The 17183-nt window shown below is 35.5% G+C and overlaps 1 protein-coding gene across 3 annotated transcripts in view; it reads right to left on the bottom strand.

Moving 5' to 3' along the window:
* Nucleotides 1–17183, bottom strand: part of LRRFIP2 (LRR binding FLII interacting protein 2) — a 366589-nt gene that overhangs the window by 119907 nt on the left and 229499 nt on the right. For all 3 annotated transcript variants that reach the window (XM_070726340.1, XM_070726338.1, XM_070726339.1), the window contains exon 6: nt 14860–14931. In XM_070726340.1, the coding sequence (XP_070582441.1) occupies nt 14860–14931 (72 nt within the window). The remainder of the gene's footprint in view (nt 1–14859; nt 14932–17183) is intronic.

Raw genomic sequence — 17183 nt, 5'->3', positions numbered from 1 at the left:
CGGCCTTCTCCAGGTCCCATCAACCAGACAATGTCGACTGGCAGGACCTAGGTGAAGAGCCTTCTCTGTGGCAGGCCCAACCCTCTGGAACAAACTCCCTCCGGAGATATGTACTGCCCCCTCCAGCCTGGTTTTTCACAAAGCCTTAAAAACCTACTTTTGCCAGCAGGCATGGGAGCCGTGAGTGATGAGACTGTCTCCAGCCAATATGAGACATGATTGGATTGGAATAGTGTATGCGAATGTATATGGGGTTTTTAAATGTGTTTTTTATTTTTAGAGTTATTAGATTTCTTGTATACTGTTGTATTAATGCTGTACGATTGAGTCGATTTGAGAAGGGCGGCATATAAATCTAAATAAATATGTATGTATGTATGTATGTATGTATGTATGTATGTATGTATGTATGTATGTAAGTAAGTAAGTAAGTAAGTAAATAAATAAATAAGTAGGGTATAAAGTTTTAATATAAGATTGGTTGTGGGATGTTATAAAAATTATAATTATTATTTTACATTAATTGTATCAATATTAGTTATGTATAATTAATTATGATATAAGGTTTTTATATAAGGCTGGTAAATGATGATACATATTATAGAAATTAAAAACAATTCTGCAGAAGGATTTATTACTGGAAAATTATAAAATGTTATAATTATTATTTGCAAAGATTTTTGAATAAGATTATGTAATCTATAAATTTGATTCCATATAGAAGAGATTTTTGATGATTAGTGGGGTATAGTATATGAAATTGATAATATTATCAGCCAATGGATGGGTATGCAGCAGCAATATTAGAATATGTTTAAATATTGAAGATGAACTAAAATAAGAACATTTGAGTAATGTGGAGATTTGAGATTACAAATTTAGGGCATTTAGAAACGACAGATTAAAAATAAAATGAGTAAAGATATAAATTGAGGAAAGGGAGGAACATGGCCTAAAATTAAAAATATAAACAGTATGGACTTGAAGGATAAATAAGAAAAGAGGTACAAGTGAAAATGAATGGAAGATAAACTATAGAGATTAATTTGGAAGAAAACTGAAAATTAAAGGTGGTAGACCCAGGGGACAAAAATAGCTGGCAAGGAGATTGCACTAGAATAACAGTAAATATACCTAGAAGAATATTATTTATATGTACTTTATTTTTCGGAGTATAAGATGCACCTTTACCCTCCCTAAAAGAGGCTGATAATTTGGGTGCATCTTAATGTAGCTTTTTTCTCCCAGCCCTAACTAGTTGCTAACGATCTTCCCAGCTCTTACTTTGCAGGCTCTTTCATTGTTTCTCTCTGTGAAGAATGTTTTCCAAGCCCTAAGTCTTTGCAGGGTTTTTTTCCATTGCTCCGAATAAGTTTCTTTCCATCCCTAACCAGGTGCTAACAATGTTCCCAGCTCTTACCAGCTTGCAAGCTCTTTCATTGTTACTCTCTGCGAAGAATGTAGTCTCTCTGAATAAAGTTTTTTTAAAGCCCTAACCAGGGGATAAAATAATGTGCTAAAGCTGACCAGACTAAGGACATTAGCCAGATGAATACCTGATAAGCAGATTCTTTTTCCTATTTTCCTCCCCCAAAACTAAGATGCATCTTATACTCTGGTGCTTCTTTTTTCACAGAAGCAAAAAAAATGTTGAAAATGGGCAAAAAGTGCTTGCTGCTGCTGCTCAGGGGACGAGAGGGGAGAAGAGCCTTCTCCTCCCCTCCAGACCCCTACCTGCACAGATAAGAGACCTCTGGCCACCCCCAAGTCCCAATATGAAAGGTTCCCCTCCACCATATCCCTGTTGCTCGTCCCAGCTGCCCCTGTTCCTTATGATTCCCTGCAAGGTCCCTGCTGTCTGCCGTGACTACACGGCCTGCTCTGTGCTCTCCCATGCCACCTTGGCGATGCCCCCCCGAATTAGTCATAGCCTTTGGGAGCACAATGCTGGAGGCCCGACCCAGCAGTTCACTGTTCTCCACCGAACCCAGACAATAATAGATGGCTTCCGGGTGACGCTCGATTGCTCCGTCTTTGCTGCACCTTTTCCCTGCTACAGGGTGTGTTTTTGTGCTTCGTCTGAGCCCGGAGGCCTCGACACAGAACAGGGGGTCTCCCAGATCCCTTGGGGCAGATCACCACTGCCCCGGAGGGTAGGGAAAGCCTCGCAGCTGTACCATGGAGAACCGTGTCCCAGCGGCTGCAGGAATGTGGTCATAGCGATCAGTCCACGAAGGAAGCCAAGAGAATTCTAAAGAAGTCAACAAAAAGGCAGATCTGCAGAAAGAAGCAAAGTAAAGCACTTACAAGGTAATCTTTTGGGTATCTAACATTTGAAAAGTGAAGATCTTGAAAGTAAAAGGCGAACTTTAAATAAAGCTTGTATCTCGGAGTGAAATCCTTCCACAAAAATAAGAACGGCCGGACCTACTTTCCTTTGTTAAACTGCTTGTTTTGGAAAGAAAAAAGTGAAGTTTTTACATTTTGCATTTTACATTTTACATTTTGGATATTATATATTGCCTTTGGACTTAAAATTTTTAAACATTTGGATTAATAACTTTTATATATGATTCATATTAAATAAATAATTGGATGAACTTTTAATCGGATTAATTTAGAAGAAATTGTGACAAATGACCTAAATTCCCTTTCAATGAACTTTATTTTGTTGGGATTAAATTTTTGAACCTTTTTGCTTTCTTCGAAATCGGATTACATTAGACATTTATAATAAAGAGAATAAAGAAGAACGAGAGCTGTAATAATTTTGGAGGTATTCATTGAAGGACTATTTTCATTGATATCAAGAGCGCAAGGATCAAATAAAAAAAGATGGACTAGAATTTTTTTCACTTTAACTTTTTTTGATTTTATATTGTTTGATTTTTATATTGCAATATAACTGCTTTATATAATTTTCTCTGTTTGTATTTTTTGTGGAATGTGGACCTTGGCCTTATTTTTGGATCTATTTTTTTCCTTTGTTGCCTAATAAAAGACTGAGAACCAAGACAGAACATCCTGGAAAAAATTTAAAACTTGCTTCTTTTTTTTACTTTCCATTTTTTTCTATTTAGAAAACATTTTTACATTATCACCCCTTTTGATATTTTTACCTCCTTTGATATAATATAAATATTTTTAAATTTTTAAATCTCCTTTCTCCTCTTATATTTTTTTCTCTACTCTTTTTTTATATTTATTTGGACTATTTTATCTTTAATTTCTTTTAGTTAAATTAGATATTTAAAATGTGTTAGAGTTTTGTTTTTCCCCTTTCTACACTTGGTGTATCATAGAAACATAGAAGACTGACGGCAGAAAAAGACCTCATGATCCATCTATTTTATGTATTTTATCCATCTATCCACTAGTTAAACTTTATAAACAACACTTCTTCCCGTTTCTAAAATTGAATAATAAACAAGTAGTAATCTAGTATTCTCAAAAGAAGCCCCCCCTCCACTGTTTTTCATAGAAACATAGAAGATTGGTCCATCTAGTCTGCTCTTATACTATTTCCTGTATTTTATCTTAGGATGGATATATGTTTATCCCAGGCATGTTTAAATTCAGTTACTGTGGATTTATCAATCACGTCTGCTGGAAGTTTGTTCCAAGGATCTACTACTCTTTCAGTAAAATAATATTTTCTCATGTTACTTTTGATCTTTCCCCCAACTAACTTCAGATTGTGTCCCCTTGTCCTTGTGTTCACTTTCCTATTAAAAACACTTCCCTCCTGGACCTTATTTAACCCTTTAACATATTTAAATGTTTCGTGATTGCCAATACAATGAAAATCCTTCTGGAATAAGCCAGCGGAAGGTTATATTCTCTTTAATCAGAATTTTGGTCAGAAAATAATAATTCCTTCTGCTTTCTCTTACTCTTCTTGGAACTTGTTTCAGTATTGTAATTTCTTTTCCTTTGTCTTGTAGTTTTTCATTTCTTGTCCATTTCAAAATATCACCCCTTACAGTTCTCCTGATGAATTTGATATGGACTTCTCTGGGTAGATTGTGTCTGCGTACATAGCTAGTTTGTACTCTGAAAACTTCATCAATTTCTTTTATTAGTTCCATAGGACCCACCTGAAGGATTCCTCCAATTATTTCAGCCATTTTTGCTTGTAAATCTGCATCTTTTTCCTCTGTTATATTCTGAAATCTTAAGCCATAGGATGCTCATTGAATTTCAAGATGTGTAATTGATTCATCGTATCTTTTATTTAATGAGTCAGATCTATCTTCAAAATAATCCATTCTTTGTTTCACTTTTTCAGTTTTTTCTTGTACTGCCTTTATTCTTTGTTCACTTTCCTTCAAAGTCTGTTGTATTTCTTTCATCTTCTCCTTCATCTCTCCTGTATCAGCTTTTAGTTCTATTTCAGCCTTTAATCCTTTGAGTTGTTGATTTGCATCATCTTTTTATTTTAACATAAAATCTTTCATTGCAATCAGTGTCTCCTGTATTGTTTGAAGGGTAGGTTGTGCTTGCGCTTTTTCTTTTTCTTTAGCTGACATGGTTGCAGAGACGCTTTGGTGTACAGGAGATGGCTGAGGTGATACTTGGGGTGATGTAGCAGAGGTTAAAGTTTGTTTTTTGATAGTCTTTGTATATGTGGATGTACTCGACATCCTAATTAATTCTTGAGTAATACTCTTCTGCAGTCTTTCCTTGCTTTTCTAATAATTAATTTTTTATTAATTTATTTTATACTTTTATACTTTTTTTTAAAAAAAGAGGAAACTCCAATAAACTTCAATACAATCCAACTTTGCTACTTATATTTACTGCTTATATTTAATATGGAAAATACCCAAATTTGTAAATATCACAAATATATTTATATATTACCTCCTTTACTTCTACTTAGTCCACTTAATATTTCTTTACCAATACTAAAAATATATACTTAATCCTGTTTCAAAAACTTTCAATCTATTTTAAAAGAACAATATAAAGTATATAATTTTAAATCAATATATCAATGTATCTGAGAAAAACCTTATTTTAATATTCACCCTTATATAAAAAAATGTAATCAATTAACTAAGTAGATAATCTTATTTATCAATATAAAGTTTGCAGTAATAAAATTACTAAATATCAAAAAATAAACCGGGAGAGAAGGAGAAAATAACTAGAAGTAGGAAAGAAGGAGAATCTTTTATCCATACAACAACTTATCAAAGAAAAAGGCAAAAATTGCTTATATTACTATTTATATATGTAAAAAAAAATTCTTATACCTTTGCAAACCTTATTGCTTACTAATAATTTCTTATTGTTATTTTACTCTTAATAAAAAGACACCACACAAGGGGAGGGAGGGGAGGAGCAGGAAAGGTTTAGCAATTCATTATTTCAATTAATTCTATTTAAAATATCTATTAATATTCCAATACCTAAGGAAGAAAAGGGAAAGAAGAAAGAGAAGAAAAGAAAGAGAGCAAAATAAAATAAAATAAAATAAAAGAGAAGAATACACAAAGAAAGGACAAATAATATACTTATATTGTTCAGTCAAATACGTAGATCCTTTTTTGATTAGAGTTCTAAAAAAGTCCTAATTATTTTTAGTAGTTCTTGTGTAATTATTTCTCAAAGTTCCAAGGTGCAAAATAGTTCCAAAGGTAAAATTAATCCAAATTTATATATGATTCAGTACTCCAATGGTAAGTCCAAGTCTAATTCAAACACAATGCCAAAATTCAAAATCCAAAGTCCAATATTTAATCCAAAGGTGTCGGGAAAAATAATTTTAGTTCAGTTCCAAACGTGAATCTTGAAATAAATCCTCAAAAACGACAAAGGAAAAGACCAAGTAAAAGTTCCTCTTTGCAGCAGGTTTAGCAAACAAAGCCGAGAATTCAGAAAACAGCAAATCCAATCAAAAACGCTCCAACAATACCAATCTTCTTATTTTAAATCACCAGTCGCTAATATCGCATAGTTCATTCAAATGTTGAATTATTTGTTAATTTATTCCATTTTTAAAAGTAAATGTCGACAACAAAGCAAAATGTAATTCCTCCACAGATAGAAAATAGTGCCCAGGATTTGACGTTATTTAGAACTTGATAAAATCCAATTCTTCATTAAAATCTTTATTAAATCATATTGCCTAATATCTTCTTCCAAATTATACTTTTATATCCAGTCTCATTCAACTCAAATCCAATTTTAAAGTTTTAGTTCAAAACAGAAAGAGAGTAAGTAGTTCCGGCTGTCTGTTCTTTTCCAACCCCTGGATATGAATTTTCCCTTCAAACTTTCAATTAGCTCTGATCTTCCAAGTTTATCAAATAGTAATAAATTTATACCTTAAAATCTTCTTTTCTCTTTTTGTACTCTCCTTCTGCTTTTGCTGCTCTTTCACAGTTTTGGGTTCTTTTTCTTATTATTTTCTTGCTTCCCACTGGTATGGACGGATCGCAAATGGCCGAGCCCTCTGTGGATCGAGGGTTGGTTCACCTTTTCCAGAGCTGCGAGGCGATCCCTTGCCTCCAGAGCTTCGTCAACAGCCCCTCAGGTGCAGGGAAGCCCCCTGTTCTAGGAACGGGCCATCTGGACCTGAACCAACTGCAAAAAGCGACCTCTGGAGAGGTTGAAGGGGTCCTGGACCAGACTGGAAGTTAAAATAGAAAATCTTGAAGATGCAAGACAATTCTATGAAAGTAGTGGAATACGCAAATGTGAACAACCAACGAAAGGAAAGAAGAGGAGTCAGGTGACACTGCCTAGGGGAGAGAGGAGTCAAGTGCTAGAAGAAAACAACCTCAGCACGAATCTAAAGACACCAAGAAATACTATAAATAACTATGTCGAAAGACTTGAAAAACTTTCTGTGAATGTAAATGGTTTAAATAAACCGAGAAAAAGGAAACAAATATTTGCTAAACTTAAAAAACAAAAAGCACAGATAGTAATATTACAAGAAGTTCATATTAAAAAAACAAATTGGAAATTATTATTGAACCCAAAAATTGGAAATATGTATGCCACTTTGGCAGATCAAAGAAAAAGAGGGATAGCTGTGTATATTGAAAACTCCATAAACTCCAAACAATTGTATGCTGATCAAGAGGGTAGAATATTAATTATACAGGTGAATATTGAGCCTAAACCGCTTGTCGTCGTCTCGATTTATGCTCCAAATGATAATCAAATGACATTTTATAAGCAATTGCATCAAAAAATAAATGAATTAAATATTGAAAATATGATTATAATTGGTGATTTTAATGCAATTTCAAATAGATTATTAGACATTCAGGGGGGAGAAAACAGAAGAAAAAGAAAAATATATTACCAACTACTTTTCAAAAAATGAAATCCGAGTTATTGTTAAATGATATTTGGAGGGAAAGACACCCTTTAATTAGGCAGTATACTTTTTATTCAAACCCCCATAAAGTTTGGACAAGAATAGCTTCAAAAATAACTTCAGAACAAATAAAAGAGATTGAGATAAACACAAATATATGGGCCGATCATAATCCTTTAGTGGTATATTTGAAAAGTAATAAGAAATATTTAAATTGGCAGATGAATAGAAATATTATAAGAGGTTTACAATATAAGGAATGGATAGAAAAAGAATTAAAGATTTTTTTTGAAATAAATAAAAATTTAGAAACCTCTCCTCAAAATCTATGGGACACCGCAAAGGCGTACATTAGAGGATTAACGATTTCTCATACAGCGAAAGAAAATTTTTAAAAAGATACAATATGAACAACTAATCACAGAATTAAAACAACTAGAGGTTTTATCGCAACATAATGTTAAAAATAAGGAGATTAAGGGAAAGATAGAATTAGTTAGGCATAAAATTAAACTTATAGAGCAAAATGAAATAGCGTAAAAGATCAAAATAGTTAAACAACACTATTTTGAACATGCTAATAAGCCAGGAAGATGGCTCACATATAAACTAAGAAAATATAGACGATCAAAAATAATTAAAGAGTTAGTAGATGAAAATGGAATGATAAAATATAACATAGATGATAAGGCAAAAATTGTACAAGAATTTCATAAAGAATTATATAAAACAGGGGACATTAATGAAAATGAGATTTTTAATTATTTAGAATCTTTAGAATTACCACAATTAGCAGAAGAGCAACAGGAAAGTCTGGACAGTTCAAGAACAATTGAGGAATTACAAATAACTATTAAAAAGCAAAAAAAACAATAAAGCAACCGGGCCTGACGCCATACCGGCAGAGTGGTATAAAATAGATAGCGAAGTAATAATAAATAATATGTTGGAAATCTTTAATGAAAGTAGAATGGATGGCAAAATCCCAAAATCGTGGTCAGAATCTTTAATAACTTTAATTCATAAATCAGGAACTGACAAAGAAAAGATAAAAAATTATAGACCTATATCATTATTAAATGTAGATTATAAAATATTTACTTCTATTTATGCAGCTAGACTCAAAAAGGTTTTGAATGAGAAAATACATCAAGACAAAAATGGGTTCCTACCTGGTAGACAAATTAATAATAATCTTAGAACGATTATTAACACATTAGAATATTATGAACAACATTTTGGAAAGCCAGTATCATTAATATTCCTCGATGCCAAAAAAGCCTTTGATAATGTAAATTGGATTTTTATAAAAATGCAACTAAATAAAATGAGATTTGGTACAAAGTTTGTAAATTTGATTGATGCAATATATTCAAAACAAACAACAAAAATTATATTAAATAATGAGCAACTAGAAAAATTTGAAATATATAAAGGAGTTCAACAAGGTTGTCCGATTTCACCTTTATTGTTTATTTTATCATTAGAAGTTTTATTGATAAAAATAAGAGCAGATCAAAAAATAAAGGGTCTGACCATTGGGAAAGAAATATACAAAGTTCAAGCCTTTGCAGATGACTTGACTTTTATTACGGAGGATCCGATTACAGCAGTTTCAATGTTGATACAGATGATAGAACAATATGGTAAAGTCGCAGGGTTAAAAATAAATAAGAGTAAAACACAATTTATAGTTAAAAACAAGGCAGAATTTCAAGAAAGAAAACTAGAAAATATCACAGGTATGAAAATAGTTAAGAAAGTTAAGCATTTGGATATTTAATATGGATAACATCAAAAACTATATTTAAAAAAAAAGATAATTATATGAAATTAATTGAAGAAATTAAAAAAGATTTAGAAATATGGAACAATTTAAAAATATCTTTTATGGGGAGAATTGCCACAATTAAGATGAACATTTTACCTAGGATTCTATTTTTGTTTCAGGTTAAACCAATAAATCCAGGGAGGAAATTCTTTAAAAATTTAACAACAATAATCAGGAAATTTTTATGGCAAGGGAAAAAAGCAAGAATAAAGACAAATGTTTTAGAAGACATCAAGGAAAGAGGAGGTTTTGCACTACCAAATTGAAAATTATATTATCAGGCAGCCGCCTTAACATGGATTAAAGATTGGATAGTGTTAGAAGACAAAAGAACATTAAATTTAGAAGGTCATGATCTTATGCTCGGCTGGCATGCCTTTATATGGTATGACAAAGATAAGATACATACATATTTTAAAAGACATACAATAAGAAAGTATCTATTGGAAGTTTGGAAAGATGTTAAGAAAAACCATTTTTTAACCATTCCAGAGTGGGTTTCTCCGTTAGAAGCAATAACCCATCCCAATTCGATACAGGAAATGAAAATAATAAGGTATAAAGAATTATTAGACGATCAAATGAAATTAAAAACAAGAAATAAATTACAGGAAGAAGGAATTAAAATAGATTGGTGGCAATATATCCAGATTCAGTCTAGATTTCAAAGAGATAGTAAGATACAGTGGAACCCCGACATAAGAGCTGCTCTACTTAAGAGCAACTCGAGATAAGAGCTGGGAGGGGAGAGATATTTTTGTTCTACTTACAAGCCCAAATTCGAGATACAAGCGCCAAGGAGCTGTCTCCTGAAGCCAAACGCTAACTTCCGCGTTCGGCTTCAGGAGACAGCTGCGAAGCGGCGCGCGTGTTTTAAAAGGTTGCAGCCGGCCTGGGGGGCTCGGGGGGGTGCTTGCAGCTTTCTTTCTTGCTCTTTTTCTTTCTCTCTTTTACCTTCCCTTCCTCTATTTCTTCTTTTCTTTCTCCTTCCCACCTTCTTCCCTCCCTCCCTCCCTTCACTCATTCCTCTCTTACTCTCCCCTTTCATAAGTTTCCTTGCTTCCTTCCTCTGTTCCTGTCCCTTCCCCCTTTCTTTCTTTCTTTCTTTCTTTCTTTCTTGCTCTTTTTCTTTCTCTCTTTTACCTTCCCTTCCTCTATTTCTTCTTTTCTTTCTCCTTCCCACCTTCTTCCCTCCCTCCCTCCTTTCACTCATTCCTCTCTTACTCTCCCCTTTCATAAGTTTCCTTGCTTCCTTCCTCTGTTCCTGTCCCTTCCCTCTTTCCTTCCTTCCTTCCCACCCTCCGTCCATTCATTCACCCATTCCTCTCTTGATCGCTTAAAGCCGGTCCCTGGTGCAAAAAGGGTTGGGGACCTCTGTCCTACAGGATTGGGTGGCAGAGAAGTTGAACATATGTAAATTTAAAAGTTTAAGAAAGTTTACAAGTTAAGTGAAAGAAACTTCATTATTCATTTATATGTACATGTACATTTCTTCATTAAAAACATGTCTTTCTGCATAATTTAGACTAACTTTGTGAGTTTTTTGAGGGCTGGAACCAATTAAAATTATTTACATTAATTCCTATGGGGAAAAGTCGTTCGAGATAAGAGCTGCTCGACTTAAGAGCCCAGGTCCGGAACGAATTAAACTCGTATCTCGAGGTACCACTGTATATGTTTTCAATAAGAGTAAAAAAGTTTAGGTAATTTTTTAATTACAAACCAGACTAAATTAATAGGGAAAGCTTATAAATATATGATAGGGCATAAAAATATAGACCTAACCCTAAAGGATAATATGATAAGTTGGTGTAAAAATATAGGTAGAGAAATCAATATAGACACATGGGAAAAGGTTTTGATCTCTAATTGGAAAATGACAAAGTCGGTTTCATTAAAAGAAAATCAAATTAATATGTTTTATAGGTGGCATCTCCCACCAAGTAGAATTGCAAAAATGTTCCCTAACACATCTCCACTATGTTGGAAATGTAAGAAATAGGTTCATATTATCACCAATGGTGGATTTGTAACAAAGTTAAGTTATATTGGAAAATGATAGAAAGAATAATAAAAGAAATAGTAATGCAAGAGATAGAAAAAACCCTGGAATTTTATTTATTGGGCATAGCCAAACAAAAATACAAGAAAGATATTTTCCATTTAATTATTCATATTTTGACAGCGGCCAGGATAGTATATGCGCAAAATTGGAAAGGGGAAAATATCCCCAAAGAGAAAGAGGTTATTAAGAAAATATTAGATTGCACTGAAATGGATATGATGACAAGACGGTTAAACAACCAAGTAGAATCAGAATTTTATGTGATTTGGAATAAAGTGTATATATGGATAAATAAGAAGAAGAAGTAAAAGTAAAACTTATTTGAGAACTGCAAAAATACTGTCATAATTTAAATTTTTTGTTTTATTTTGAATATATATGAAGGGTTTTTTTATACAAGGTTTATATAAGGTTAAACAAAATTTCTTCTTTTCATTTAAACTAATCTGTTGATTTAAAGTATTAATAATGTATTCTTTTTTTCTGTATGGAATTTGACTTCTACAATAAGGGGAAATTGCAACCCCAATTTTATGATAAATGTGTGTTTGTGTGTTTGTCAATTTTTATGAAAAATTAATAAAGTTTATGAACAAAAACATATTTAAATATTTCGATCATGTCCCCCCTTTTCCTTCTGTACTCCATACTATACAGATTGAGTTCATTAAGTCTTTCCTGATACGTTTTATGCTTAAGACCTTCCACCATTCTTGTAGCCCACCTTTGGACCCGTTCAATTTTGTCAATATCTTTTTGTAGGTGAGGTCTCCAGAACTGAACACAGTAGTCCAAATGTGATCTCACTAGCACTCTATATAGTGGGATCATAATCTCCCTCTTCCTGCTTGTTATACCTCTAGCTATGCAGCCAAGTATCCCCCCATTTTAACAAACATAGTATATTGCCTATTATATATTTAAGTGAATATCTTTCTTTTCAATTATTATTCCTTCTTTTTATTATTTCTTAACTTTTATTTTTTTAATTAATCCTAACTTCTTTCACCCTCTAAAATATATAATATACCTTTTTATTCTTTTTTCCTCTTTCTTATATTATACTTTTCATACTTTTACTAAAATTGATTTTCTTTTCTAAATTGTTTAAAATTACTATTTTAATTATAAAGTAAAAGAAATTTTATTAAGAAATTGTATAATAAATTGTAAACTTTTGAGATATGAAAGGTTCCTACAGGGCACAAAGTGTGACTTCTGTTACAACAACAACAACTCGAAAACAAACATCCACTCCAACTCCAACTCCCACCCCACTCAAGGGCAAAGAAGAAGAATGGGGGGCCACCAGTAAGGAAAGGAAAAAAACGCAAGATGTTAAAAAGAAACAACCACAAATTCAACAAGAATTGGTGTTAGATAGTAGATTATGTGAACCGAAAGAAACCAAAAAATACTACAAATAGAAATGTCACATGACTAGAAAATTTTTTCAGTCAATGTTAATGGTTTGAATAATCATAGGAAAAGAAATCAAATATTGGCTAAACTCAGAAAACAAAAAGCACAAATAAATATTTCACAAGAAGTTCACATTAATAAATCAAAGAGAATCCTTAATAATTCAAAATTGGGGAAGCTTTATACTAGTTTGGCAAATCAAAAGAAAAGAGGAGTAGCAATGTATATTGACAAAATAATTGAATCCAAACAAATATACAGTGATAGTGAAGGCAGAATTGTAATGGTACAATTAGATTTAGAAATAAAACCTCTCGTAATTATTTCAATTTATGCACCAAATGACAACCAAAAACAATTTTATAAATAATTGCATGACAAAATTACTGAACTATCAATAGAAAATATGATAATAATAGGCGATTTTAATGCGATTTCAGATAATCAAATGGATTACACGGGGGGGGGGGGGGAGAAAAGAAAAAAAGGTAATTTTACCTACAACATTTTGGAAAATGAGCACAGAATTACTATTAAAAGATATATGGCATGAATGCCATCCACATAATAAACAAAACACTTTTTACTCTAACCCGCATAAAACTTGGTCTAGGATTGACATGGCTTGGGCACCAGCACACACAATGGAAAAGATCAGAGATATTGAGATTGAAACTAATAGTTGGGCAGACCACAATCCATTAGTTATATATTGGAGAGGTAAGAGAAAAATAAATAACTGGTCAATGAATAGAAATACAGTGATCCCTCGAGTATCGCGAGGGTTACGTTCCAAGACCCCTCGCGATACTCGATTTTTCGCGATATAGTGGTGCGGAAGTAAAAACACCATCTGCGCATGTGTGCCCTTTTTTCCATGGCCGCGCATGCGCAGATGGTGGAGTTTGCGTGGGCGGCGGGGAAGACCCAGGGAAGGTTTCTTCGGCTGCCCAGCAGCTGATCTGCTCGGCAGCATGGCAGCAGCGAGGAGCCGAAGATCGGGGTTTCCCCGCCGCCCACGCAAAGGGGAAACCCCGATCTTCGGCTCCTCGCTGCTGCCGCGCTGCCGAGCAGATCAGCTGCTGGGCGGCCGAAGAAACCTTCCCTGGGTCTTCCCCGCCGCCCACGCAAAGGGGAAACCCCGATCTTCGGCTCCTCGCTGCTGCCCGCCCGCCGCTCGAGAGCAAGAGGGGGAGAGATAAAGAAAGAGAGAGAAGGAAAGAAAGAGATGAGAGAGGGAGGAAGAGAGTGTGAGAGAGGAAGAAGCAAGATAGAGAAAGAGAGAGAGAAAGAAAGATGAGAAAGGAAGAGAGTGACGTCATCGGGTGGGAAAAATCGCGATATAGCGTTTCACGAAGATCGAGATCGCGAAAATCGAGGGATCACTGTATTGGAAGGAAATTACATTATATAATATTTAGTATTTCAATTATCCTACCCCGGAAATACTATGCAATGACTTAATTTTCTGAAAAAGGCTCTAATGCTGGGAAAGGTGGAAGGAAAGAAGACAAACAGAAGCAATGTGAATGAACAGAGTTATGGTGACAATAGATGTACCATTGGAAGACATGAGTTTAGAAACAGAACTTTATGAAGAAAATGTAATTATGTGGTTACTAAGAATTGATACTAACATGATAGAACAATCTATTAGTACTTGATAGCACAATCTATTACTACTTCTATTATTCATTCATTCATTCATTCATTCATTCATTCATTCATTTGGTTTTTATGCCACCCTTCTCCTTAGATTCAGGGCGGCTTACAACATGTTAGCAATAGCACTTCTTAACAGAGCCAGCATATTGCCCCCACAATCCAGGTCCTCATTTTACCCACCTCGGAAGGATGGAAGGCTGAGTCAACCTTGAGCCGGTGATGAGATTTGAACCACTGACCTACAGATCTACAGTCAGCTTCAATGGCCTGCAATACAGCACTCTACTTGCTGAGCCACCCCGGCTCTATTAACACAACATTTGCTAAATAACATAATTTAGCAAACTGCCTTTCGCATTTGATGTTACTGAAGTAAACGATAATATACACTAGTAACTATCCATTCTCCAAGTTACTCATAAGACACATCCTTAATAAAAAGAGTAATTAGTATGTTAGTAAACTTTTAATGAAATTTGCAAAAATGTCATTACCAAAGTATTATCATAGTGAATACATGCTGGGGAGAAACCCTTATACCTTTAGTTCTTTAAGTCCCTGCATGTATCTCCCCTCTACATCTTGTATCTGGTCCTTAAGATCATAGGTATCCTGCAGGATATAAGAATGAACCATTGCATAAGAACATCATAAAAACTGATTATATAATTGTATGATTTAAAACCTTGGTGATTTGGTGCATGTTTTACCTTTTACATTAAATTAAATTAATCATATATTCTTGATATTTGAAGATGATATAATTAAAGTCGTTATTTCTTATAAAAGTCTATGTACATTTAAAATACAAAATAGGTGTTGGACCCCTACATGAATGCCTCTTCTCATATGCTGAGCGGATACAGCAGTCATGTGGGTTTGCTCATTGCCCTATCCAATCAGATCCGAGCCTTGACTTTAAAAATGATTGCTGGATCCGCCCCTTTCCAGAATTTGAGAATCCTTAGACTTGGCTCGATGGTGATGGCTCAAAGCATGCTCTACTCTCGGTTGGAAGAAAGCAAGGTTAAGTAAGATATAGAAAAAAGGTGAAACAAAGGGAGGGAAGTGACTGCTGTACCCGCTCAGCGTATGAGAAGAGGCACTCAGATAGGAGTCCAACGTCTATTCTCCATACTAAGGAGCGGGTCCAGGAGTCACATGGGACATACCCAATAGATTTGTCCCTAGTGAGGGAGTAGTTCAAGTGTCATGAGAGATAACTGCCTGAAGGACTCTCCAGCCAAAGGCTGTGTCTGCTGAGGCGTAGGAGTTGATCTTGTAGTGGCGGATGAAGGAATTAGGAGTGGACCAAGTGGCAGCTTTGCAGACCTCTTCTAGGGGAGCTTGGGTGGCCCAAGCTGCTGATGTGGCTGTGCTCCTAGTAGAATGAGTCGTAATGCCTCTTGGAATGGGCAGTGAGGCAGATTTGTAAGCCTTGGCAATTGCCCCTCATATCCAACGGCCTAAGATGGTGGAAGAGAACTTGGATCCCAAGGACCTGGTGTGATAGGCCACGAACAGGGCTTCAGATTTGTGAAAGGCCTTGGTTCATTGAATGTATATGCACAGCGCTCTGGTGAGGTCTAACGTGTGCCATCTGATGGAGAGATGGTGGTCAGGAGGAGGGTAAGATTATGTCTTGTGTTCTGTGAAACATGGAACTAACCTTTGGGAGGAAGGTGGGATCCAAGCAGAGGACCACCTTGTCCGGGTGGAACTGGCATAGATCTTGCCGGATGGAGAGGGCTGCCAGTTCTGATATCCATCTGGCCAAGGTGATGGCCACCAGGAATGATACATTGTATGACAGGTGATGAAGAGAAGCTGCTCTAAGCAGTTCATGTGGAACATGTTTGAGTGAAGCCAGGACCCGAGGTAAGTCCCAGGTAGGGTATCTGTGGACGATGGGAGGTCTGACATTTGAAATACCATTCAATCACTCTTGAATTTCAGGGAGTGGCTCTCTGCGAGGTCTGGCGAGGATCAAGGATAAGGCTACAAGTTGTCTGCGAATGGTATTAACTGAAAGTCCTTAATGGAACCCCTTAATCAGTAAGGAGACAATCCTATGGATGGGAATGCAGATGGGAGTAAGGTTGTCCTAAACACACACTTGTGGAACTTAGACCAAGTATAGTCAAATATTCAGTTAGTAGAGATTCTTCTGAACGTTAATATGAACTCGATGGCATCTGGATCATAGCCTCGTAAGTCTAGATCGCGCCGCATAACCGACAAATGGTCAGGTGGAACCACCCCGAGTCTGGATGATGAGAGGCACCCTGTTGCAGCATATCCCCTGAAATGCGGAGTTGCCAAGGAGCCTCGATGGAGAGATGTTGAAGATCCGTGAATCAGGCGCGGTGTGGCCAGAGTGGAGCCACTACAATCACCTGGACTTCTTCGAGTATGACTTTGTAGATCAAGTCCGGAATTAGCGGGATTGGGGGAAAGGCATAAAGTAAATCCCGAGGCCAGGGAGTTCTGAGGGCATTGATGGCCTTCACTCCCGGAGATGGGAACCTGGAGTAGAATCAAGGGAGTTGAGTGTTGTCGGTGGTCACAAATAGGTCTAGCGACTGGAGACCGAACTTGACGCAGATCTGTTGAAATAGATCTGGGTATAGCATCCAATCTCCCAGATCCAGGGCTTTGTGGGAGAGCCAATCCGCCTGAAGGTTGAGAACTTGTGGTCGTCCATCAGGGATTGGAGATGTCTTTCCACCCAGAGGCCCAGTTTTAACGCTTCCTGCATTAGGGCTTTGGAATGAGTACCACCCTGGTGGCAGATGTGGCTCTTCATGGCCATGTTGTCCACCAAGATCAGGACATGTTGGTTCCTGATGTGTTGTCTGAATTGC

Source organism: Erythrolamprus reginae, chromosome Z, assembly GCF_031021105.1.
Source record: "Erythrolamprus reginae isolate rEryReg1 chromosome Z, rEryReg1.hap1, whole genome shotgun sequence".
In the NCBI taxonomy this organism is placed as follows: Eukaryota; Metazoa; Chordata; class Lepidosauria; order Squamata; family Dipsadidae; genus Erythrolamprus; species Erythrolamprus reginae.
Note: the sequence above shows the minus strand (reverse complement) of the source record. Positions and strands in the feature narration are given on the sequence as shown.